Source organism: Littorina saxatilis, linkage group LG17 (assembly GCF_037325665.1).
Source record: "Littorina saxatilis isolate snail1 linkage group LG17, US_GU_Lsax_2.0, whole genome shotgun sequence".
NCBI classification, from domain to species: domain Eukaryota; kingdom Metazoa; phylum Mollusca; class Gastropoda; order Littorinimorpha; family Littorinidae; genus Littorina; species Littorina saxatilis.
The window spans coordinates 63,567,917-63,594,261 of NC_090261.1; the positions used below are offsets into that span (position 1 = coordinate 63,567,917).

At 47.2% G+C, this 26,345-nt stretch overlaps 1 protein-coding gene across 1 annotated transcript in view; it reads right to left on the reverse strand.

Annotated features, from left to right (window-relative positions):
* Positions 1–26,345, reverse strand: part of LOC138952097 (uncharacterized) — a 161,183-nt gene that overhangs the window by 75,657 nt on the left and 59,181 nt on the right. Inside the window, exons 3-6 of the mRNA XM_070323691.1 lie at positions 22,184–23,887; positions 21,375–21,548; positions 8,884–9,082; positions 2,683–2,807 (exon numbers count right to left, since the gene is read on the reverse strand). Of these exons, the coding sequence (XP_070179792.1) occupies positions 2,683–2,807; positions 8,884–9,082; positions 21,375–21,548; positions 22,184–23,887 (2,202 nt within the window). The remainder of the gene's footprint in view (positions 1–2,682; positions 2,808–8,883; positions 9,083–21,374; positions 21,549–22,183; positions 23,888–26,345) is intronic.

Genomic DNA, 26,345 nt, shown 5'->3' on the forward strand with positions numbered 1-26,345 from the left:
GAACACCCCTCTTGTCTACACAGTGAACACCCCTCTTGTCCACACAGTGAACACCCCTCTTGTCCACACAGTGAACACCCCTCTTGTCTACACAGTGAACACCCCTCTTGTCCACACAGTGAACACCCCTCTTGTCCACACAGTGAACACCCCTCTTGTCCACACAGTGAACACCCCTCTTGTCTGCAGGGTGAAACCCCATCCTGTTTACATGGTGAAAACGCCATCTAGTCTATATAAAGAAAACCCATAGTGAAAACCTCATTCTGTCTACACAACAGAGAAAAAATACCCATTGTGTCTTCATGGTGAAAACCAGTGATGAAAACGAATCGTGTGTACACTGTGCAAACCAATGGTGAAAACCCCATTCTGTCTACACGATGAAAACCCCATTCTGTCTCCACGATGAAAACCTCTTTAATTTTTGTTTGTAATGCTTGTATGTTGTTTCTTACGAGGAAACTTTTTATATGTAAAATGTTGAATTTTAATGTCTAATGTAAAGCGCCATGAGACTGCCATTTGGCGGTGAACAGAACTATAAAAGAATGTTTTATTATTATTATTATCATTTGTGTAGATTACACAGTGAAAACACATCATAGTAAAACCCCAGTCAGTCTACATTGTGTTAACCCATGGTTAAAGTCCAATTGTGTACAGGGTGAAAAGCCTCATCCTCCGGTGGGGCCAGGGAATGTTTGCAGTGTCAGTACCAGGTGGGACCATGCTGCCATCTAGGGCTGATCTGCAGTTAATGGCCTGTAACCTGCCCGCCCAACCCTCTCCTTGCTCTCTAATGGGCGGTGCGGGAAATCAAGACTTTCTTTGACAGAAGTCACTAATGTAGCTACAGTCTTAGCTGTGAGGTGCTGAATGGAAAGTCACAACACAAATTATCTCCACTTAGATGCAGCACAGCAGGCTTCAGTGATCACAGGCTAAGATAGAGATCTAGCCTAGGACTGCCACCAGTACACCACAGTGATCACAGGCTGAGATAGAGATATAGCCTAGGACTGCCACCAGTACACCACAGTGATCACAGGCTGAGATAGAGATATAGCCTAGGACTGCCACCAGTACACCACAGTGATCACAGGCTGAGATAGAGATCTAGCCTAGGACTGCCACCAGTACACCACAGTGATCAGACTGAGACAGAGATCTAGCCTAGGACTGCCACCAGTACACCACAGTGATCACAGGCTGAGATAGAGATATAGCCTAGGACTGCCACCAGTACACCACAGTAATCACAGGCTGAGATAGAGATCTAGCCTAGGACTGCCACCAGTACACCACAGTGATCACAGACTGAGACAGAGATCTAGCCTGGGACTGCCACCAGTACACCACAGTGATGAACACTGACACACTGACACTGGGAATGTAGCGAACAGTGTGAGTGGCAGAGCAAGTAAACAATGTGCCATGGAAAGATCACCCAAACACTGTCTCAACATTTGCAGTCATTTAGCAATGTATTGAAAGTAACACCTCAACAGAAATGGTACCAATATAATGACAAAAACAGACAGATGGGAAGAAATGCAGACCAACCAACCAATAGACCGACAGATAGATAGACGGACTGACCGACAGGCAAACACACATACATGTATAACTTAATAATGTCAGATCTTGAGCTGCAGGACAGGTCAGAGACTGGACCATCCCACAAAAACAGACCGAGACAGATGACCAAAAGACAGTGGCACACACAGATGAACACACCAAAATATCATGATACAGACAGCCGAACAGAGAGTCCAATGCAGACAGACTATTGAAAGACAGAGCCACAAATATGAACACACCAGAATAACATGATACAGATAGACAAACAGAGCGTTATAAAAAAAACCAGCCTCACAGAGACGAACACTATAAAACCCATGACGCAATCTTACACACATCAGGCAGAGCGCTGTTTAGAGATCTGATCAACACTATAAAACCCATGACGCAATCTTACACACATCAGGCAGAGCGCAGTTTAGAGATCTGATCAACACTATAAAACCCATGACGCAATCTTACACACATCAGGCAGAGCGCTGTTTAGAGATCTGATCAACACTATAAAACCCATGACGCAATCTTACACACATCAGGCAGAGCGCTGTTTAGAGATCTGATCAACACTATAAAACCCATGACGCAATCTTACACACATCAGGCAGAGCGCTGTTTAGAGATCTGATCAACACTATAAAACCCATGACGCAATCTTACACACATCAGGCAGAGCGCTGTTTAGAGATCTGATCAACACTATAAAACCCATGACGCAATCTTACACACATCAGGCAGAGCGCTGTTTAGAGATCTGATCAACACTATAAAACCCATGACGCAATCTTACACACATCAGGCAGAGCGCTGTTTAGAGATCTGATCAACACTATAAAACCCATGACGCAATCTTACACACATCAGGCAGAGCGCTGTTTAGAGATCTGATCAACACTATAAAACCCATGACGCAATCTTACACACATCAGGCAGAGCGCTGTTTAGAGATCCGATCAACAAAGGGAAGTAAGCGCTCAATCATGATGCAGACAGACGGACAGACACACTGACATGGAGAGAAATGGACAGCAAGACAGACGGACAGACACACCGACATGGAGAGAAATGGACAGCAAGACAGCCGAACAGCTGAACACGTACCTGGTGCTGTTTGAGCCTGTCCTGCAGCTCGGCGTCGGTCCAGTCGGCCTTGATGGTCAGTGGCAAGAGGCGTGACTCTGTGGTGTTCAGCCAGCGCCGTAGGGCTGTCAGGTCACACTCCAGGTCTGTAACAACACACAACACAATGGTTACACTCCAGGTCTGTAACAACACACACAACACAACTCAAATCAGTGCATCTCTGTCAGGTCACACTCCAAGTCTGTAACAACACACACAACACAACTCTGCTCTAATCAGTGCATCTCTGTCAGGTCACACTCCAGGTCTGTAACAACACACACAACACAACTCAAATCAGTGCATCTCTGTCAGGTCACACTCCAAGTCTGTAACAACACACACAACACAACTCAAATCAGTGCATCTCTGTCAGGTCACACTCCAGGTCTGTAACAACACACACAACACAACTCAAATCAGTGCATCTCTGTCAGGTCACACTCCAGGTCTGTAACAACACACACAACACAACTCAAATCAGTGCATCTCTGTCAGGTCACACTCCAGGTCTGTAACAACACACACAACACAACTCAAATCAGTGCATCTCTGTCAGGTCACACTCCAGGTCTGTAACAACACACACAACACAACTCAAATCAGTGCATCTCTGTCAGGTCACACTCCAGGTCTGTAACAACATACACAACACAACTCAAATCAGTGCATCTCTGTCAGGTCACACTCCAGGTCTGTAACAACACACACAACACAACTCAAATCAGTGCATCTCTTGAAGGCCATCCTTAATTGAGCCTCAAGTCAACTGAGCGAATTAACCAAGACTTGGAGGAGTGGTTTTTTAAATTTTTTACCAGAAATTGAATTCCAAAGCTTTGTGCAGTCAGATTCCAATAATTAGACTTCACAAAGTTGAGTTTGCCCATTAATATGAGGTTTCAGGGTTTCTGACAAAAGACCACAGCGCCAAATGCAGAAGATACATATCCAGGACAAGAAGGTGCACTGATCAGAGAAAGAAAGTCTGTCAGGCTTGGAGTCCATGGTAGTCCACTGTCATCAAACTGGGTGATGATGGGAAAGATGACAACAGCAGACAATGCTGGCTACTCCACACCCACTGTCACTGTCATCAAACTGGGTGATGATGGGAAAGATGACAACAGCAGACAATGCTGGCCACTCCACACCCACTGTCATCAAACTGGGTGGTGATGGGAAAGATGACAACAGCAGACAATGCTGGCTACTCCACACCCACTGTCACTGTCATCAAACTGGGTGATGATGGGAAAGATGACAACAGCAGACAATGCTGGCTACTCCACACCCACTGTCATCAAACTGGGTGGTGATGGGAAAGATGACAACAGCAGACAATGCTGGCTACTCCACACCCACTGTCATCAAACTGGGCGATGATGGGAAAGATGACAACAGCAGACAATGCTGGCTACTCCACACCCACTGTCATCAAACTGGGCGATGATGGGAAAGATGACAACAGCAGACAATGCTGGCCACTCCACACCCACTGTCATCAAACTGGGCGATGATGGGAAAGATGACAACAGCAGACAATGCTGGCTACTCCACACCCACTGTCATCAAACTGGGCGATGATGGGAAAGATGACAACAGCAGACAATGCTGGCTACTCCACACCCACTGTCATCAAACTGGGCGATGATGGGAAAGATGACAACAGCAGACAATGCTGGCTACTCCACACCCACTGTCATCAAACTGGGTGATGATGGGAAAGATGACAACAGCAGACAATGCTGGCTACTCCACACCCACTGTCATCAAACTGGGCGATGATGGGAAAGATGACAACAGCAGACAATGCTGGCTACTCCACACCCACTGTCATCAAACTGGGTGATGATGGGAAAGATGACAACACCAGACAATGCTGGCCACTCCACACCCACTGTCATCAAACTGGGCGATGATGGGAAAGATGACAAGAGCAGACAATGCTGGCCACTCCACACCAAGAGACACCAGATGGGGCAATTGGGGTAACTTGGGGAGCAGCAACAAACAAGAGCTACTCCAGGGCTGAGGTACAGAAGGGAAACTGGGTGCCAACCAACTGGCTGGGAACAAGCTGCTGGGTTTGGTGCTTTAAATCACAACGGATCTCCATTTCAACCAATCCGGCTGTGTACCACACACTTAGGTGGCACCCAGGTGGCACAGTATTGGAAAAACCACAAAGCTGACGGCGTCAGCTCCATAAATACACCTTGTGTTTGTTTTTGAACAATTGTGACCTCTCTCTGTCACACTTATCTTTCTGGGCTAGTTTAGTTTGGTCCCCACCAAAGTGGTACACTGATAATTGTTTCAGTAAAGATAAGATTACAAGTATCTTTGAACTTGAATAAGCTTTCAGAAGTCCATGCCAAACATACACTTCATTGTACTAAGAAAGAAACGGGAAGTCACATGATAATATTCATATTTTCAAAAATTAGGCACAAAACTGTTTCAAAGGGTGAATTGATTCTAACCAAACATCTGGCATCTCCAGGGCCCAGTGTAGATAGAGTAGTAACATCTACCCCTGCCTGCCAGCAGTCCCAGAGCCGTGTCCACAGTGTGTCCCGTACACAGCAACATGGTCCGTCTCACGTCCGCAATCAAGGTGTCAGCGTAACACCTGACGTCTGCCTTCAGCGACTTGATGTCTGCCGTGAAGGTATCTAGGTACCACCTGACTGCACCACACGTCTCCCACAACACTTCCATCTCACTACATGTTGGTTTGCACGGTAGCAAGAACCATATCAAGGTGTGTTTTGAATCAACAGATTTGCACTGACAGACAAAAGCCTGTCTGATTGTCCTGTGTCCCGTGACACTAGGTCTCCCACAACACTTCCATCTCACTACATGCCGGCTTGCACGGTATCAAGGACCATATCAAGGAGTTTTTCAAACCATCAGATTTGCACTCACAGACAAACGACTGTCTGATTGTCCTCAGTCACGTGACATTAGGACCAGAACAACACTTCTATCTCACTACATGCTGTCTGATTGTCCTCAGTCACGTGACATTAAGACAAGGACAACACTTCTATCTCACTACATGCTGTCTGATTGTCCTCAGTCACGTGACATTTAGACAAGGACAACACTTCTATCTCACTACATGCTGTCTGATTGTCCTCAGTCACGTGACATTAAGACAAGGACAACACTTCTATCTCACTACATGCTGTCTGATTGTCCTCAGTCACGTGACATTTAGACAAGGACAACACTTCTATCTCACTACATGCTGTCTGATTGTCCTCAGTCACGTGACATTAAGACAAGGACAACACTTCTATCTCACTACATGCTGTCTAGCACGGAACCAATGAATATATCAAGGCCACAGTAAGGTGTGTTTCCAACCAACCGAGAGCAAAACTCCAGAGGTTAAACTGCGGGGACCTGTGAGAGACCTGCGTCGATCTTGCCAGTTCATAACATCAGAAGTCTTCACTCCATGAGTGACACAACCGATGATTGCCGAAGGAGAAGAAAAAGAGGAACTAATAGATATGTGCTGACACTGGCAGACAAAAGCCTGTACAATTGTCCCCAGTCACGTAGACAATAGGACGTGGTTTTGGTACAGGTAATCAGTGGCTGTGATGTTTACCTTGTTATGCTCAGTCACATGGGACTCACAGCCTTATCAGCAGGCCCTGCACCAAAACCACCTGAGGTAAGGGGAAAGAACTAAGGTACGCAACACTGTCAAGATAACACCGACAGCGGACGTGACTTGTCATGCATAGACCACAATAGGCAGACATTTGTCTTGCACGCACACACACACACACACACACACACACACACACACACACACACACACACACACACACACACGTGATGAGGCCATAGCAACTTGCCTATTATCTCACTGTTATGTCAGCCACACAGCCCCCCCCCCCCTCACACACAAACACACACGACCCAGCTGGTGAACACCACACCATTAAGTTTGTACACATAGGTTCACCGATACTGCCACAAGTTCAGCAGTCCTTGTTGCTCCAACTTTTATAAAAATGTTTTTTTGTTTTGTTGTTGTTACAGATGTTTGCCTCTGTTGACTTGGCCTGTATAAAAATGTATAATGCATTCTGCTCACATGTTGCACCAATCTGTATGTGCACATTAGACAAAATCTTACACTTACAGACTTTTTCTCCTAACTCTCTTACTCTGAAAGATACTGAGCTACTTTATGGAGCACCCAACAGCCATCAACAATCACAGGAGACATTATGCACTTTTGTTTTATAAGACACAAACCATCAGTTGCTGGTCTTTGAATGTCCCATTTTTGAGGAGAACAACAAATCCTCACAACTGACATGCCAACTGATCTTTTTATAAAATGCCAGGGCATAAGATTTTCTGGTCAGAAATGTGTCACTGTTCTTTTTGGTCATAACTCTAGAGTTCAACTTTTGTTGTTTTTTCTTTGACAGAGTGCTTAATTGCTAAATGTTAAAGACCTTCTAAATCCATCATTCTTTTACAGTTTAGTTACTCTCTGCTTTGTTCATCTTGTTTTTCTCTCCATCCATTCCTGTTGAAACAATCCTGTTGAAACAAAGTGTGCAAGTCTATATGCCCAGAACACAGTCCTGGTTCTCATGGCTCCATCTCATGATTCAACCACTGTGTTGTGTGGCTCCATCTCATGATTCAACCACTGTGTTATGTGGCTCCATCTCATGATTCAACCACTGTGTTATGTGGCACCAGCTGCCTTTCTGTAGGCGTAATATGCAAACAGATATGAAAAACAACTGCATAAAAACAATTCAAGAAGCAGCCACTGTGGCATGTCTCAAAGCTGGTTGAACTAAGGGAACTAACTCCTGAAAGCACTGTGACATGCACCACAGGTTCAGTATCAGAGTTGTGCCCCTGACGTCCTTGCTCCTCAACCATTCCTGGTCACTCGGAGTAAAAGAACAAAACCATGTTGGAACTGGCACAGTTCCTCTTTTCTCAGTGCAGTTAACCTGACACAAACTGTCATCAAATGACTTTCCAGAAGTTAAAACGTTTGGTTCTGCTCTCAGGAAGAATTGCTTCAGTAATCTGTGGCCACATTTGACCCTGAAGTCTGACTCAAGTCACAAGTGTTCCAGATAGAACCAACAACTGTTTAACTTCTGGAAAAAGGGAGAAAGCAATGATTTGACACAGTCAATGATTTGACACAGTCAATGATTTACTGCAAACACTTTGTAGTTTTGCTACTGTCAATGATCCCTTTGGGTGAATTCTTGAGAATATTTTCTAAATCATGCCAAACTGCAATGTGAACCGAGCCGAACCTACCGTCCTCATTATCTATTTCCATCCAACTGTCTCCATAAAGACTGACTGATTTGTGTGTGTGTGTGGGGCGGGGGGGTGGGGGGTGGAAGAAGCACATTCACATAAGCAAGGAAAGCTCAATCCCAGTCTACTTCAATAATCTTCATACCCTGTGAACACCATTCACAGTCACAAATAAAGCAATAAGATCAGTGCTTTCAAGTGAAGGGGGATAACTAAACTCCCAATGGTTCCCTCCTGAGGAGGTATTCTCCCCTGCCACAGTGCGGCCAACATGCTCTGTACAGGGTGCAACGTCCCTTGGTCTTGTTTCCACAGCGTGTACCGTGGCCCTAACCCTCTTTACAGCGTGTACCGTGGCCCTAACCCTCTTTACAGTGTGTACCGTGGCCCTAACCCTCTTTACAGCGTGTACCGTGGCCCTAACCCTCTTTACAGTGTGTACCGTGGCCCTAACCCTCTTTACAGCAAGTATTGGCTATATCACAGGCACAGCTCTCTGTGTTTGTTTCTTCACACTCACCTCCACACCTGATGCAACACTGACTGCTATTATGAGAAGAGGTTATGTGTGAAGTTGCTTCCACAACTAACAATAACAGGGGTGCATGTTTTAAAGCTTCTGGTTCTGACTCCTGGCTTCAGCTGCCACTGCCATGTGCACCCCATGTGTAAAAGGTGAATTATATGAGAGAACAAAATTGAAATTTGTCAATGATCCTTTCAAGTGGTCATAATGGGCAGGTTGTCATTATCAAGAGGTGGTCGGTAGGGCAGGTCAGACTGCAATAAAGTTAATTTGATATTTTTGATTTGACATTCAGACCGGCAGACAACAGCTCAACTGACCATTCATCATGGAGTCAGTGCTGGCCTGACTGGCGGGGGGAGCGATGGCGGCCTCCACAGCTGACCACTGGGAGTGGAGGCGTGTCATGCGCAGTGTCACCTGGTCGCGCAGGCTGGGGTAGCGCAGCAACAGCTGGTGGCCATACTTGGTCAGACACTCACGCTGCCGACACTTCTCCAGCATCTCCTCGTGGTACGTCTGAAACATTAGGCAGTCACCTTCATTATGCTCAGTGAAACAATAGACAGTCACCTTCATTCCACAAATAGGCAGTCATCTTCATTACACTCAGTGAAACAATAGGCAGTCACCTTCATTATGCTCAGTGAAACAATAGGCAGTCACCTTCATTACACTCAGTGAAACAATAGGCAGTCACCTTCATTACACTCAGTGAAACAATAGGCAGTCTCACCTTCATTACACTCAGTGAAACAATAGGCAGTTAGTTAGTTAGCTGTTGCTTTTCGGGTCCAGCGGACCATAATAGGCCAAATCAGGACCCCAGAATAGGCAGTCACCTCCATTACACTCAGTGGAACAATAGGCAGTCACCTTCATTACACTCAGTGACACAATAGGCAGTCACCTTCATTGCACTCTGTGAAACAATAGGCAGTCACCTTCATTACACTCTGTGAAACAATAGGCAGTCACCTTCATTAGGCCAAAAAAAAAAAATTGTCTATTTAGGGTAACATGACCAAAAAAAGTAGGGTCGGTAGGTAGGTAGGGATTTTTTTTTTTTGTGTGTGTGTGTGTGTGTGTGTGTGTAAATTCACTTCTTATATTTGATGAATACATGTTTCAAAACTAACGTATAAATAAAACAGAGAGAAAGGGAGAGAAAGAAACGCCAAATGTCTCTTTTTAGCATTTTTACCTCTTTTTTTTTCTTTTTTTTTTTGAAATCAAAAAAAAGTTTTTGGGTCGGCGCCAAATCGATAGGGTCGGTCGGGTTACCCTAAACAGACAATTTTTTTTTTTGGCCTTACACTATAATGACTTTTGGAAAAACCAACACCTTTTTATGCATCAATAATGGTGCAACAAGGAAATTATTTTTTTAAATAGTTACATATTTATTTTCAAAACAGTGAAGTTGTTATAACAATCCCATACTGTAGCCATTACAATTAGAAAATGGTAATCAGTCTGGCTGCTCTGTGTGTGTGTGTGTGTGTGTGTGTATGATCTGATTTTTAGCTTGTTTAGTTCAGGGTGCAAATCTAAAACATTGGCAGGCTATTTTTCACTACAAACATGTTTTGGGCAGAAAGGGTTGACCCACACAGCCCTCAAGACAGGGAGGGGTTGACCCACACAGCCCTCAAGACAGGGAGGGGTTGACCCACACAGCCCTCAAGACAGGGAGGGGTTGACCCACACAGCCCTCAAGACAGGGAGGGAAGAAAGGGTTGACCCACACAGCCCTCAAGACAGGGAGGGGTTGACCCACACAGCCCTCAAGACAGGGAGGGGTTGACCCACACAGCCCTCAAGACAGGGAGGGGTTGACCCACACAGCCCTCAAGACAGGGAGGGAAGAAAGGGTTGACCCACACAGCCCTCAAGACAGGGAGGGGTTGACCCACACAGCCCTCAAGACAGGGAGGGGTTGACCCACACAGCCCTCAAGACAGGGAGGGGTTGACCCACACAGCCCTCAAGACAGGGAGGACAGAAAGGGTTGACCCACACAGCCCTCAAGACAGGGAGGGAAGAAAGGGTTGACCCACACAGCCCTCAAGACAGGGAGGGGTTGACCCACACAGCCCCCAAGACAGGGAGGGCAGAAAGGGTTGACCCACACAGCCCTCAAGACAGGGAGGGCAGAAAGGGTTGACCCACACAGCCCTCAAGACAGGGAGGGCAGAAAGGGTTGACCCACACAGCCCCCAAGACAGGGAGGACAGAAAGGGTTGACCCACACAGCCCTCAAGACAGGGAGGACAGAAAGGGTTGACCCACACAGCCCTCAAGACAGGGAGGGCAGAAAGAGTTGACCCACACAGCCCTCAAGACAGGGAGGACAGAAAGGGTTGACCCACACAGCCCTCAAGACAGGGAGGGCAGAAAGGGTTGACCCACACATCACTCAAGACAGGGAGGGCAGAAAGGGTTGACCCACACAGCCCTCAAGACAGGGAGGGCAGAAAGGGTTGACCCACACAGCCCTCAAGACAGGGAGGACAGAAAGGGTTGACCCACACAGCCCTCAAGACAGGGAGGGCAGAAAGGGTTGACCCACACAGCCCTCAAGACAGGGAGGACAGAAAGGGTTGACCCACACAGCCCTCAAGACAGGGAGGACAGAAAGGGTTGACCCACACAGCCCTCAAGACAGGGAGGACAGAAAGGGTTGACCCACACAGCCCTCAAGACAGGGAGGGCAGAAAGGGTTGACCCACACAGCCCTCAAGACAGGGAGGGCAGAAAGTGTTGACCCACACAGCCCTCAAGACAGGGAGGACAGAAAGGGTTGACCCACACAGCCCTCAAGACAGGGAGGACAGAAAGGGTTGACCCACACAGCCCTCAAGACAGGGAGGACAGAAAGGGTTGACCCACACAGCCCTCAAGACAGGGAGGGCAGAAAGGGTTGACCCACACAGCCCTCAAGACAGGGAGGGCAGAAAGGGTTGACCCACACAGCCCTCAAGACAGGGAGGGCAGAAAGGGTTGACCCACACAGCCCTCAAGACAGGGAGGGCAGAGAGTGTGGAGGTAATGGTTCACACAGCTCTTCCCAACACTTTACCTACACTGTTACCTACACCTTACCAACAGCGGGCAATGGAGGGTGCAACAGACAAAGCAAACCACTATCTCCCCATCTCTGTCAGCCAGCCACTAAAAGAGAGGTAGAGTCCTGGCAGTGCCTTCCATCACTCAACACACCCACTAAAAGAGAGTGGTATGTGCCCATCATTACTGTGGGAGTAAACACAACGCTGGCAGTAAAAGAAGAGGGGTATGTGCCCATCATTACTGTGGGAGTAAACACAACCAGGCAGTCTTGCTGTAGAATGGGGAGCAGCGGAAGAAAAGACCCCGATAGTAATACTGGGCACAGGTGCTAGAACACCGAGAGAGATTATTTCTTTCTTTGTTTTTATTTTCTTTTGTAAACGTTTCAAGTTCAACGAACTGGAGGATAATGTTAAGATAGGCAGTGTATGCGAAAAAGCAACTACAAATTCTGAAAAGTGGCAGTGGTGACTCTGCGACCACTGTGCAGTATTGGGAGGTACAGGATGTCAAGCGGGCAAGTTGCGGTGCCACCCCCCTTTCCTTCTCCTTCAGATACACGTGTGTGTGTGTGTGTGTGTGTGTGTGTGTGTGTGTGTGTGTGTGTGTGTGTGTGTGTGTGTGTGTGTGTGTGTGTGTGTGTATGTATGTGTGTGTGTATGTATGTGTGTGTGTGTGTGTGTGTGTGTGTGTGTGTCTGCGTGAGTGAGAACGTGTGTGCGTTGAAGTGTGCTTGTGTTCAAGTATGGGTGCTCCAGTGTGTGTAAGCAAAGAGTGGTGTAAGTATGTCTGCGTGTTTGTGTGCATATGTGTGTGTTTGTATGTGTGTGTGTGTTTGTGTGAATGTGTGTGTGTCTGTGTGTATGTCTGTGTCTGTATGCCTTAGCAAGACCCTGGGAATGTGTGAATCCACGCGTCATTATGTGGCCTTTTTTATAGCAAGACCCTGGGAATGATACAATACAATACAATACAATAACTTTATTAATCTCTAAAAGAGAAATTGCATTGCTGAGCTTTTGTGTCCGTAATAAAACATACATAAAACATTCAAAAATAAACATTTGTTCTTTGTCATTCATACATTCTTGTGTTCTTATACATTTCTTCAATTCATACATCAATATTCTATCATAATTATGTACATACATTTATTCTCTTTTAACAGTCTGTCTTCAAACGCATCTCATTATGTGGCCTTTTTTTATAGCAAGACCCTGGGAATGTGTGAATCCACGCGTCATTATGTGGCCTTTTTTATATTTTGTTTAAAGGGTGGAGGTGGGGTGACCATGACCGCCAAAATAGCCTGTTCCTTTTTACAGCTTGGTGAAGCAAAACGGCGATCACCATTACACGCCAGTTTAGCAGCAGTCACTGAGAACTAAAGGCAGAACTAAAGGCATGTCAGAGAGCAGGCCGATAATGACAAGAATCACTGACACAGACACACCACCTCGCCGTTAAATGGCGGTTAGGGTTACAGACAATGGGCCGCACTGTTTGGCCGGTGTTGACGTGTTTTGTCAGTGAGGACGTTACACTGGGCTCGTCGTTGTCACCTCGTCTCTCTATGCTGCGGGAAGCGGGGCGGAGACACAGACTAACCCTAAGGCATACCTCTTTCATAGCTCTTTCATGTCTGTATGTAGGGCGGCGAGATGGGCACTGCCCAGTGTTTTACCAGGCGCTGAATACAGTGGAACACCTTTTGTAAGACCTCCACAAATCTGAGAAAATCAGGACTTAAATAGGAGTCTTAAAATGGAGGTAAATTTACGGAGGTTATAAGCAGAACGTCTGAAAAAGTAAGGTCTTGAAAGATAGGAAGTCTTAAATTAGGGGGTCTTAAATTAGGGGGTCTTAAATTAGGGGGTCTTAAGTTAGGGGGTCTTAAGTTAGGGGGTCTTAAGTTAGGGGGTCTTAAATTAGGGGGTCTTAAGTTAGGGGGTCTTAAATTAGGGGTTTTTAAGTTAGGGGGTCTTAAGTTAGGGGGTCTTAAGTTAGGGGGTCTTAAGTTAGGGGGTCTTAAGTTAGGGGGTCTTAAATTAGGGGGTCTTAAAAGGATGTTCCACTGTAACTACAGAGGTCTTTTATTTCTGTGGGGCGGGGAGAACAACAATGCCCGATCAGGGGCGGACCTAGTTGTGGATAAGGGGGGGGTTCCAAATTGGAGCGGGGGTCCAGGGGCCGCTCAGGCCCCGGTGGGGTCCATGGGCAAAGCCCTGGTGGGGGGTCTGGGGGGCAAAGCCCCCCAGATGCTGAAGGAATTTTATATTTTTAGGTCAATCGGAGGCCTCTCGTGGAAGATAACAAGGTAAAAAAAAAACGGATGGGGGGTGGGGGGGGGGGTTCCGGGCACCCAGGAACCCCCCCCTAGGTCCGCCCCTGCCGATGTTTTGCCAGACGCTGAAGACAGTGACTGGTACCGTCTGTGTTTTGCCACGGTCACTAGAGAGAGGAGAAGAGAGTACAGTGAAGTGTTCGCACAAAGCGCACCCTCTGTTTTCACTGACAACGGCTGCCCACCATCAGAGATAGAGCAAAACGATATGTGTTTTCCACCACACTACAGAATGTGGCCGAGCATCGCTTCTTGCCTTGCTCATGGCTTCTTCAGTACTGCTACAATTTATTTAACTTTAAACGCAAGATCATTAATATTTGTGTCGCTATGAACTTACAGTGTTGTACGCTACGCATTTCATGACGTCCAAATACAATAGTCAACTATTTTTAGTCAATAAAGTATAAATGGCATCTCAAAAACTCTAGCAAAATAAAATCAAGTCACTTTGGATTCCACAGATAAATTCATTTGCGTCTCAATAACCCAAGAGCAATGCGAAAAAACAAGAGTGACTTATTGTCCCGATCTTGACCCGCCCCCAGTACTGGCAGTAAAGAGAGGCAGAACTGGACCAGACATTGTCAGGCAAGTGGCGGGAGTTAGCAACGTGCAATGGAGGAAAGAGCCTGGCGAGGTTTGTGTTTGGTTAAAACACTGCACACCTGTCTGGGCCAAGCTATGTCTGGAGGTACAGAACTGCACCTGCACGCGGAGAAAAGCCGCCAGGAATGTCAGTACGTGTAGCGGGAATTACCAGTCGTACTCTACATGCATAACACTAAGATTGCTCTCAAAAAGTTCAGTGAGGTGGACTAAAATCCTCACTAAATCAACTACACTGTATGCTTTAATTTTAGTAAAGCTCAACACCCAAAAAAGAAGGAAAAAAATTAGAAGACAAAAACCGATGCCGGAGACGGTCACTATGAAGGTTGATCAAAAGCTTCAAACTTGAAGTTGTGAGGTTTGGTGACAGTGATGGTGGCCAACAACTCATTATGGAAGCCAGAAAAGAGCTAAAAACGACCACTAACTTTGGCCTGATTAACATCCTCAAAGCCAAACGGGGCCTAGAGCATTACAGAGCAATAACTCTGATGTGGTTAAACACGTCACGGCCAATCCGGCCTCTCCCATAATGCAACAGAAAAAGGGGCGGGGCTTAGCAAAAATAGCACAACGCGTGGCACGCGATGTAAACACGAACAGGCCAAAGTGCACTGGGGACGCGGGGGCATCAGGGCGCTCTAATAAATCAGCTTCAATGTTTTTGTCAATAAAAAAAGCACAAGATAGTGTCCACAAGCTCTTTGTTTGGATTTCCTTCTCCTAAAAATGTTTTAACCTTTTGAACTTGGGCGTAAATAAGATCAATTTCCTCTCTCTCACCGCTAAACTGAATTTTACCATCTGGCTTTCTGTCTGTGCGAGAAGCATTTCTTCTTTTAACAGCTTCTTCAGAGTTTTTCACATATTTTCGTTTCTGAACGTGACATTTGTGATATCTTGCATATTGATTGCGTATTTTGTTTATATTTACAATACAATTGAACTTTCACACAGAGAACCTTTGTGTCAAAGAAATCAGTCACACACAGAGAAACAGAATAACAATGTCAAGGCTGTAGATGTCAGGCTAGTCAAACGGACAAAATGAAACTTAGTCTTGGTTGCTGTAACTCAGTCACCGCTATGATGGTACTTTCGCTGATATTGCAGAAAAACAACACAGAATCAGCCAAAACCGCGAACAATAAACAAGTTTAGTACGTCACAAGGTCAATGAACAGAATTCTCGAGTCAATTTTTGCATCAGACTCTGACTAAGTGAGTGGGGCAAGCGTCAAACACCACTAAAATGAGGAGGGAAATCTTGGCGCATTTTTTTGGCGGAATACTTGAACAAACCAATCATTTTCAAACTGACCAAGGACAAAAACAGGCTTGTGAACCGAATGGTGAGGGGGGAGGGTACCTGGAAATGTGTGGGTGATGATTTCACATCACCATTGCTGCAGTCTTAGTATAGTAGCTCCACCGAACACTGTCCCCTCCCCCCTCCCGTTCGTTCCCCCTTTCAACCCCCTACCACCTTGGAATAAACTGCAGAAGATCATTTGCATATCCTGGATTCTTCCATTTGTGTTGCCAGGGGCGACCCAAGATCCGAGACCCTTTGTTTCCCATGTCCACTTAGAACAAACCGAGTTTAGATTACCCCTTTCTGTTTTGAAAGTAAACTTGCCCATCCTGTGAGGCACTTTCAGGGACAGTAATTATAGTTAGCGGGACCATGTAGACGAAGTCAACGGTGATAATCTGCGTAGTGTATACGCATACTTTGGAACACGGTCTGTTATTCCACCCAGCGAGAGCCTCTAACACAATCAGTGTTGTCGACAGATGAAGGCGGGAATTCGAAGCCCTGAGTGTTTCACATTCCAACATCCGATGGTGATAGTAACTTAGTAAGGGCTAGGCTGCGGTCTGTAAGCTGTATTGCACTGACATCTCTTTCTGTCTGTGGAAATAAATGGCGAAATTTGATTTAACACTTCTCAACATTAACAGTGACCAGGAGAACGCAATAAGGAGACTATTTACTGAGAATCCGTGGCCATTTGAAACTCGAAGGTGTGTAATAAAAGATTCGACTTGTGTACCAAGAGGTGCTGGGCCATCATCGTGTGACCTCGAGAGGCTGTCTCTAGTACCGTTAGGGTGCAGACGTGGTTATCTGATCCTGGTGAAAGCGGAGACACGGGTCCTAGTACAGGGCTCTCCTCTGGGGTAGGCCAGTGTGCCTTTTGTTTTTGCAGCCCTTGTGTGACAAATCATCGCCAGAGGTGGCTAGGTACAGGCCAATTGCCACACCGCAGGAATTCCGGCGTTAGAAAAGTACTCTACAAGAAGTATTGGTCCATGCTAGACCGATGCGGTGCTTGGAATTGTGCATTGTACTTGGCGAAAAAGACGTCTTCCTTACATCAAGACAAGTCCAACACGGGTAAACATTAGCCGAGAAATGATGCCCGACTGTGTGCTCAAATTAGTGAGAGAGCTTTATCCCAACCCCACAGGAATACCCTATCAAGGCCACAACTGGTGGTAAAGGTTAGTTGCATTTCTTTCTTCATATCCGATGTAACAAATACACATGCACCTGAGACAGCATGTTCTGGAACCAAATTGCCGCATGCCACGTGTTTTGCTATTTTTGGAACGCATGGTGTAAATCTGTGACGTCGGAGAGTGTTGACTCCGCCCTTTTCTTTGAACAAGATCCCCATTGAAATGTTTGTTTACAAATATCTTCTTTATTATGGAGAATTAACCTTATCTAAGCGCATAGGGCGGTAAATGTGTGAAAACCAGCTGTGTGAACAAAAAATCTGACACCGTAACTCATGCTTAACCGAGATATTAAAGAAAATGTAGGAGCAGTATTTGTCCGTTGCCTGCAAGAGGTTTGAAATGATTTGCCAACGCAGAAGGTCAGGCTCCTTATATACTCCTGCCGGGCCTTTAATGGCGCACTACCAATGTCACAGAGCAACACCACTCAACCTTTTGGGACCTGAGAGAGAGAGAGAGAGAGAGAGAGAGAGATGATAACAAGGGTTGGGAACTGCCTGCCCGCGGCAGAGTAGTCTAGAGAGAGAAAGATTAATTGCCGATTAGAAACAAAGTCAGACGCCACATAGATCACATGGAATCAGTCCGACCTATCTCACGACACTACACTGTGCTGACTTTTTGCACCAACACCCTGGTACATTGTACCAAAGTTGAGAGTACCACGTACCAGTGCTACCGTCTGCTCTCTCTGACCCCCCATCCCTCACTCTCTCTCTCTGTCTCTCTCTGTCTTCATGTTGCAGCCTACATCGGTAGTCTTTCAACCCAGCTTGTGTAGGTCGTTATATGGCAGACAGTTGCTGGACAAACCATTACACCGTTTAGCGACAAACAGCCCCCCCCCCCCCCCATATGTTTACTGTAGTATAGAGAGACCGTGTGAACTACAGGTGAGCCAGGTGGTTGTCTTACAGTGCACCCAGCTACCTGTAGTATAGAGCGACTGTGTGAACTACAGGTGAGCCAGGTGGTTGTCTTACAGTGCACCCAGCTACCTGTAGTATAGAGCGACTGTGTGAACTACAGGTGAGCCAGGTGGTTGTCTTACAGTGCACCCAGCTACCTGTAGTATAGAGCGACCGTGTGAACTACAGGTGAGCCAGGTGGTTGTCTTACAGTGCACCCAGCTACCTGTAGTATAGAGCGACCGTGTGAACTACAGGTGAGCCAGGTGGTTGTCTTACAGTTCACACAGCTACCTGTAGTATAGAGCGACTGTGTGAACTACAGGTGAGCCAGGTGGTTGTCTTACAGTGCACCCAGCTACCTGTAGTATAGAGAGACCGTGTGAACTACAGGTGAGCCAGGTGGTTGTCTTTCAGTGCACCCAGCTACCTGTAGTATAGAGCGACCGTGTGAACTACAGGTGAGCCAGGTGGTTGTCTTTCAGTGCACCCAGCTACCTGTAGTATAGAGCGACCGTGTGAACTACAGGTGAGCCAGGTGGTTGTCTTACAGTGCACCCAGCTACCTGTAGTATAGAGCGACCGTGTGAACTACAGGTGAGCCAGGTGGTTGTCTTACAGTTCACACAGCTACCTGTAGTATAGAGAGACCGTGTGAACTACAGGTGAGCCAGGTGGTTGTCTTACAGTGCACCCAGCTACCTGTAGTATAGAGCGACTGTGTGAACTACAGGTGAGCCAGGTGGTTACAATACAATACAATACAATAACTAAAAGAGAAATTGCATTGCTGAGCTTTTGTGTCCGTAATAAAACATTCAAAAATAAACATTTGTTCTTTGTTCTTTGTCTTACAGTGCCCTCAGCTAGAGAGAGACCGTGTGAACTACAGGTGAGCCAGGTGGTTGTCTTACAGTGCACCCAGCTACCTGTAGTATAGAGCGACCGTGTGAACTACAGGTGAGCAAGGTGGTTGTCTTACAGTGCACACAGCTACCTGTAGTATAGAGCGACTGTGTGAACTACAGGTGAGCAAGGTGGTTGTCTTACAGTGCACACAGCTACCTGTAGTATAGAGCGACTGTGTGAACTACAGGTGAGCAAGGTGGTTGTCTTACAGTGCACACAGCTACCTGTAGTATAGAGCGACTGTGTGAACTACAGGTGAGCAAGGTGGTTGTCTTACAGTTCACTCAGCTACCTGTAGTATAGAGCGACTGTGCGACAAACAGCCCCCCCTATGTTTACCTGCCTGCAGCTACCTGTAGTATAGAGAGACCGTGTGAACTACAGGTGAGCCAGGTGGTTGTCTTACAGTGCTCCCAGCTACCTGTAGTATAGAGCGACTGTGTGAACTACAGGTGAGCAAGGTGGTTGTCTTACAGTTCACTCAGCTACCTGTAGTATAGAGCGACTGTGTGAACTACAGGTGAGCCAGGTGGTTGTCTTACAGTGCACCCAGCTACCTGTAGTATAGAGCGACTGTGTGAACTACAGGTGAGCCAGGTGGTTGTCTTACAGTTCACACAGCTACCTGTAGTATAGAGCGACTGTGTGAACTACAGGTGAGCCAGGTGGTTGTCTTACAGTGCACCCAGCTACCTGTAGTATAGAGCGACTGTGTGAACTACAGGTGAGCCAGGTGGTTGTCTTACAGTTCACTCAGCTCTTGTCGCTGTCCACCTCACCCGGCTGTCTTCCTGACCCGGCCTCCCTTCACACTGGTGCTTAAAGCAGCTTGCTTAGCCCATTATTGAAAACAAGCTTCTTTTAACACCATCTTATTCATCTATGTTTACTTTAAAATATATTGATGCTTCGGGGGAATATTTCTGTGCTTAAATCATCATGTAGAGGGGTGAATTTCCAGCGCGACTGTCTTGACCTGGGGCCCTACCCTGTATTACACAATTCACGACGAGGCAAAAGAAGACACCAATTACGAAACATGCGCAGAGCACACAGACAGTAACTTATCCTACACACATCTGTTTTTCTTTTGACGTACCTTTTCTGATAAATATTTTTTAAGTTTGAAAACACGTAAACAATAAGTTACAAGAGCTGGCGCGACTGTGGCGCGTTTCTTTGGCCGTCTACTGTACAGTTAACACACTGCCGACTGTACAGATAACACACCGCCGACTGTACAGATAATACACTGCCGACTGTACAGATAATACACTGCCGACTGTACAGATAATACACTGCCGACTGTACAGATAATACACTGCCGACTGTACAGATAATACACTGCCGACTGTACAGATAACACACTGCCGACTGTACAGATAATACACTGCCGACTGTACAGATAATACACTGCCGACTGTACAGATAATACACTGCCGACTGTACAGATAATACACTGCCGACTGTACAGATAATACACTGCCGACTGTACAGATAACACACTGCCGACTGTACAGATAACACACCGCCGACTGTACAGATAATACACTGCCGACTGTACAGGTAACACACTGCCCAGCCTTGTAGTGCAGAGTTTGTGTGGGGGCACGATCTCCATCCCACTGGCACGCCTTTTAACCGCTTGTAGGCACAGATCTTATAATTTGACTGGCTAGAGAATTGCTGACATTGCACAAACGTCTCAATACCTTCGGCCCGCACAGGTGGCCTCGCTCAGCAGAAGGTGTGAATGTCAGACAGCAGTCTACTCTGTTGTAAGTGTCAATGAGTCTACATCAGTATGCAGGGCAACTAGTGCGACTTCCGCTACTTAACTGCTAAAACACGCGTTATTTGCACTGCGAAGAAACACACTAACATGCACTGCCACACGCTCTGTAACACACAAGTGTCTTGTCTTGGTAGGGAAGACTGTTGAGGTGTTGCTGTGTGTGTGTCTAGGCAGACAAAGAAAGACACCCACCTGGTTGAGGTGTCGCTGTGTGTGTTTGTCTCGGTAGACAAAGAAAGATATCTACCTGGTTGAGGTATTTCTCGGAGAGAGAATTGAGATGTTGCTGTGTGTGTTTGTCTAGGTAGACAAATAAAGATATCTACCTGGTTGAGGTATTTCTCGGAGAGAGAATCGAGATGTTGCTGTGTGTGTTTGTCTAGGTAGACAAATAAAGATATCTACCTGGTTGAGGTATTTCTCAGAGAGAGAATTGAGATGTTGCTGTGTGTGTTTGTCTAGGTACACAAATAAAGATATCTACCTGGTTGAGGTATTTCTCGGAGAGAGAATTGAGGTGTTGCTGTGTGTGTTTGTCTAGGTAGACAAAGAAAGATATCTACCTGGTTGAGGTATTTCTCGGAGAGAGAATTGAGGTGTTGCTGTGTGTGTTTGTCTAGGTACACAAATAAAGATATCTACCTGGTTGAGGTATTTCTCGGAGAGAGAATTGAGGTGTCGCTGTGTGTGTCGCTGCGCCTGGTTAAGCCAGTCCATCAGCTCCTGGTATTGCTGCAGGAAGTCTGTGAACGACACGTTGGGGATCACCTCCTCCCCCTCACACTCCCCCTCCCCCACCAGCGCGGTCTCTGTCGACTGAAACACGACACGTAATGGTTACCAGTGGCTGTGATGGTGCTACAAGTTAGAAGTTTGACAAATATAGTGATCATATTATTGCTACACTACATCCAGTGACATGTCGGAGTTAATCTTCTCTGCTTTCCCTGTTCCTTTTGAATGTGGACTGAAATGTGCAAGGCCATGTTAACGCCGTCTACATCTTACTGGTGTGACATATGATTACTTGATATGTCCCACGGAATGGGCTAACCAAATTACAACATAGTGTGACCATGGCAACCGCCAAAAGCTACCCGAGATTGTGGATGGTGCAAATGCACACAGAATTGACCCAGACAGCAACAACGACATCATGAATGAAGTAACAGAAATACATCTAAAAACAAAAGGTGAGGCGATGGGGGGAAATGTGCTGTCAGAATGATACAGGAAATAGCAATGGGTCCTCCTATCAAATCATGACTCAAAAGGGGTGATACAGGAAATAGCAATGGGTCCTATTATCAAATCATGACTCAAAAGGGGTGATACAGGGATAGCAATGGGTCCTCCTATCAAATCATGACTCAAAAGGGGTGCCCCGGCTTCAACCCTCCTCTGCTTTGCCCCCAGGTGACAAAACACAACACGACCAAGGTGCTCGTTACCTGGCATGTCTCGATGATCTCCTTGTCCATCAGGTACTTGTAGTTGGACTCGATGGCTTTCCATAGCTCGTCCTTCTTGTAGCGCTGCTTGTAGTCTCGCTGCAGGGTGCCCGCTGGGGAGCTGTTGGGGGTCCCCGTCAGGCTGTTGTCACCGGAGACCAGTGGCGACCCCGAGCAGCTGCTGAGCGAGCTGGGCGTGTCCACGTTCATACGGCGTCGCTTGGGGCCCGTGGGAAGGTCAAGGTCGTCCAGGAGCACAGAGTCGCTGTCCTTGGTGTTTTGAGCGTTGGAGGCGTGCCTGGTGGGGCTGGAGTTGTTGCGGTGGTTGTCGGTGGTTTCGCTGAGGTCCATCATGCTGTCGCTGCAGGAGCCGCGGATCTCCCTCAGTGCTTCCTCCATCTCCATCATCAGGTGTTCCTGGGACTGCGTCAGGCCTGACGGCAGCTGTAGCGCGACGCTTGGAACGTGACTTGAGTCGGCATCATTCCCCTCTGCTTGGTGCGCTGGGCTGACTGGCTGTGTGTGGATCTCTGGGCTGTGTGGAAGTGTGTGCTGTCCCTGCTGCTCCGTGTGTTGCTGGTCATTGTGCAGCTCCTTGCCTCTCTTCCCCAGCAATCCCTCAGTGGCTGTACCTTGTGTCACACCTGTCCCACAGGCAGGTGGCAAGCAGGTGTCGGCGGAGACAGCCTGGCCCTCAGGTGCTAATGCCTTGGCTTTGGGGGCGGAGCGGTGGTCTCGGGGGCTGTGTGGCGAGGGTCGGGGGTCACTGCTAGCAGACACACCACGGGACACGGGATCCGAGTGCTGACGGGGAGACTTGCTGAAAATTCCCTCCCCTGCTACTTTGAGCCAGCCAGAGTTGCCTTCGCCTGGCCAGAGACTGGCAGCGATGACCTTGGTGCGTTCAGAGCGTGGAGACGAGGGTTTCCTGCCCCTGGTAGCGTGCCTTGCCTCCCCTTGCTGCTTGTCAGGCGGGGTGGCCTCCCCTTGCTGCTTTTCAGGCGGGGTGGCCTCAGCGCTGTTGCTGCTGACAGGTATGGGGGGCAACTTGCGACGTGGCTTCTCTGCAGCTTCGCTATCTTTCAACTCTCCGTTGACAGCGGTCTTGGTATCCGGGGCACCAGAAGGCTGGCTTCCGAGAGAAACTTCCTTCTGTGCTGCGAAAGACGAGACGGATTGATCGGGTGTCGGCAGTGGTGCTAACTCGCACTTGCCGGATTGGACGAAAGATAGATCCAAATTCTCACTATCAGGAACGAAATCAAGGGCTCCGTTCCTCTCTGACGAAAATGCAGGTAGATGCTGCTGATGAGGTGTGACAGGTACTCCGTGCCTCTCACTCACGACAGGCACTCCGTGCCTCTCACTGACAACAGGTGAGGGCTGGCGGACAGGTGTGGAGGTGACAGGTGAGAGCTGTCTGCCTGACGCCCCCTTGCTGCCCCTCCTCCACTTGACAGGTGTGAGGTGCAGGTGGACGTTCTCCTTGCCCTCAGGTGTGTCCAGGTGAGCCAGGTGACACAGGGGGTCGCTGTGGGTGCGGTGCAGGAGGTGCAGCTGCTTGGTGTAGGCTGTCCAGAGGAAGGCGAGGTTGTCGAGGTCGACCTCTAGCGTGATGCAGGCTCTCTGCGCCAGGTAGCGCCGACCGCGGTCCAGCAAGACGTCCACTGCCTCCTGCTGGTCGCCAGCCTCCTTGACCAGCTTCTGCAACACAGACAGAGAAACAAGATGTTAGATTTCTCTCCCTTTAACTACCGGTAAGACGAAAGTAATTAAACAATGGCGACTGCACGTGAGAGGGAACAATAAAGAGACCAAAAAGCAATGTACTCACGTTAAAATGACGAACACGGAACGAATAACAGCGACGTTTCGACCTAAGGGTCTTCTTCAGGCACAAAAACACAAAAGTACACACACAAAAAAGAAGAAGAAAGACGATAGAACAGATAAAGAGGAGAATAACTGACAAAACAACTGCACTGCACAAACCAACAAATGACAAAGACAGAGAAGCAAGGGAAGCTACTCGAGGGGAAGCCAACAATAACACAGGCAAGAAAAAGTTAGAGTTGAAAAGCGGCAGTTTTGAGGTCTGTAGACCAAACAAAATGTGGGGGAATGAATGGGAACGAAAGAGGAAACTCACGTACCCGTGCGCGCACACACACACACACACACGCACACACACACACACACACACACACACACACACACACACACACTGTCACAAGGTGGAACAGCGGGGGGAAGGTTTAGATGAATGAATTAACGGCGGATGTTAATTCCATCGGGGCAGGTAGTGCCGAGGGATGATATGATGTGGGACTGCTTGAGTTTGCGCTCGAAGGAGTCGCCACGTTCTTGCCACAGAGCCATGACTCTGACATGATCAAGTGAGTGATTAACGGCGGTGAAATGAAGGGATACTGGCCTATTGCGGGAATGACGGATGTCGGCCAGATGCTCGGAGAAACGCACCTCGAGGGTGCGCGCGGTTTCTCCGATATAAATCTGGCGACAAGAGAGGCAGACGATCGCATAGACAACGTTGTGACTTTGACAGTCAAACGTTCTCTTGGCCGTGAAGGAGCCACGAGGGCCTTGGAGGCAGGTGTCAGAGTGGAGGAAGGGACAAGATTTGCAATTTCGTTTAGAACAAGGAAATGTCCCAGGGGCTGTGGGGTTGGTGGGACTGCGAAGACGGGATCTCACCAAGAGGTCGCGAACGCTGCGGTCTTTTCTGAAAGCACAGAGTGGTTTTTGAGCAAAGATCGAACCAACAGAGTCACTTCCTTGAAGGATAAGCCAGTTTGATTTCAGGATTCTGCTTACTGGCATGTTGTGGGAATGAAACAGTAGGGAAACGACGGGTCTGTCACTGTCCCTAGATGGTGTAGGACTGAGGGCGGACTCTCGACAGACCTGGGTAACACGCAGAAGGGCGTCACGGACGAGTGCATCAGGGTAGTTGCGGGCCAAAAAGAAAGACGTCATCAAGACGGACTGTTGGTGGAAGTCGTCGTCTTCAGAGCAGAGCCTCCGAAGACGAAGGAATTGAGAGAAATATTGCTGCTTTTGTTGGCAGGATGATGAGAAGAGTTGAAATCAAGGTATGCATGAGCGTCAGTTTCTTTGTAGAAGACAGAGGTGGTGAAGCGACCATGCAAGATGGAGATGGAGTTATCAACAACACACACAGACACAAGATGTTAGATTTCTCTCCCTTTGAATCTTTCACTGTAGGACGTGATAAAAAAAACCACAGAGAAACAAGATGTAACATTTCTCTCCTTTAAAAAAACCAACTAATGACACAGCTCTGTAACGCACAATTCAACATGACCAGCACTCGTCACCTCAGTGATGATAAAGATTCTGTGACACAAACGTGTTTGTCCTGTTAAATAGGTGATAAAGGAGTTTATGAAACACACACACTATCACTTTTGCATCTTAATTTCACTTTGTGCAATATTATGTTATGTCAACTGATCGCTTTCGGCTGAAATTATATTAACCTGTCTACAGTGACTGCAATGCATTGTCTCTCTCTCTCTCTCTCTCTCTCTCTCTCTCTCTCTCTCTCTCTCTCTCTCTCTCTCTCTCTCTCTCTCTCTCTCTCTCTCTCTCTCTCTCTCTCTCTCTCTCTCTCTCTCTCATCTCAAGTTAAACAAAGCCATTTTCATGCACAAATTGTATTACGGTAAAGTGCCGATTTACATTACATCTTTATTTAATAAAGCTACCGACAGATATGGGTCGGCCAACTTGATCCCACCGATTCCACGAATTGACCTTAATAAGATCAGTCTTGCTTTTTCGGGTACATCAGTTTGGAATTCACTTCCATCATCCCTTAAAGCCATATGTACTCGATGACTATACACGCTAATTGCTTTACCAACAGCTGGAGACATGCTAAATTAAGTTCCCTGCAAAATATTGTGGTCTAGGACCCCTTCAATGTTGAGATATGTTAATTTTCATTTTGATCTGGATCGTCCTATTTATAGATTTGCCAACAGAGGTAGCGTTGACGCAAGGGAAATAACTCCGCGTCTTTGTTTACATCCAAAGTTTTTGAGACTCTAAAACAAGCTGTAATGCATGTATATGGTCCGCGCATGGCGACATATCGTCATTACATGGTCTTATGGTG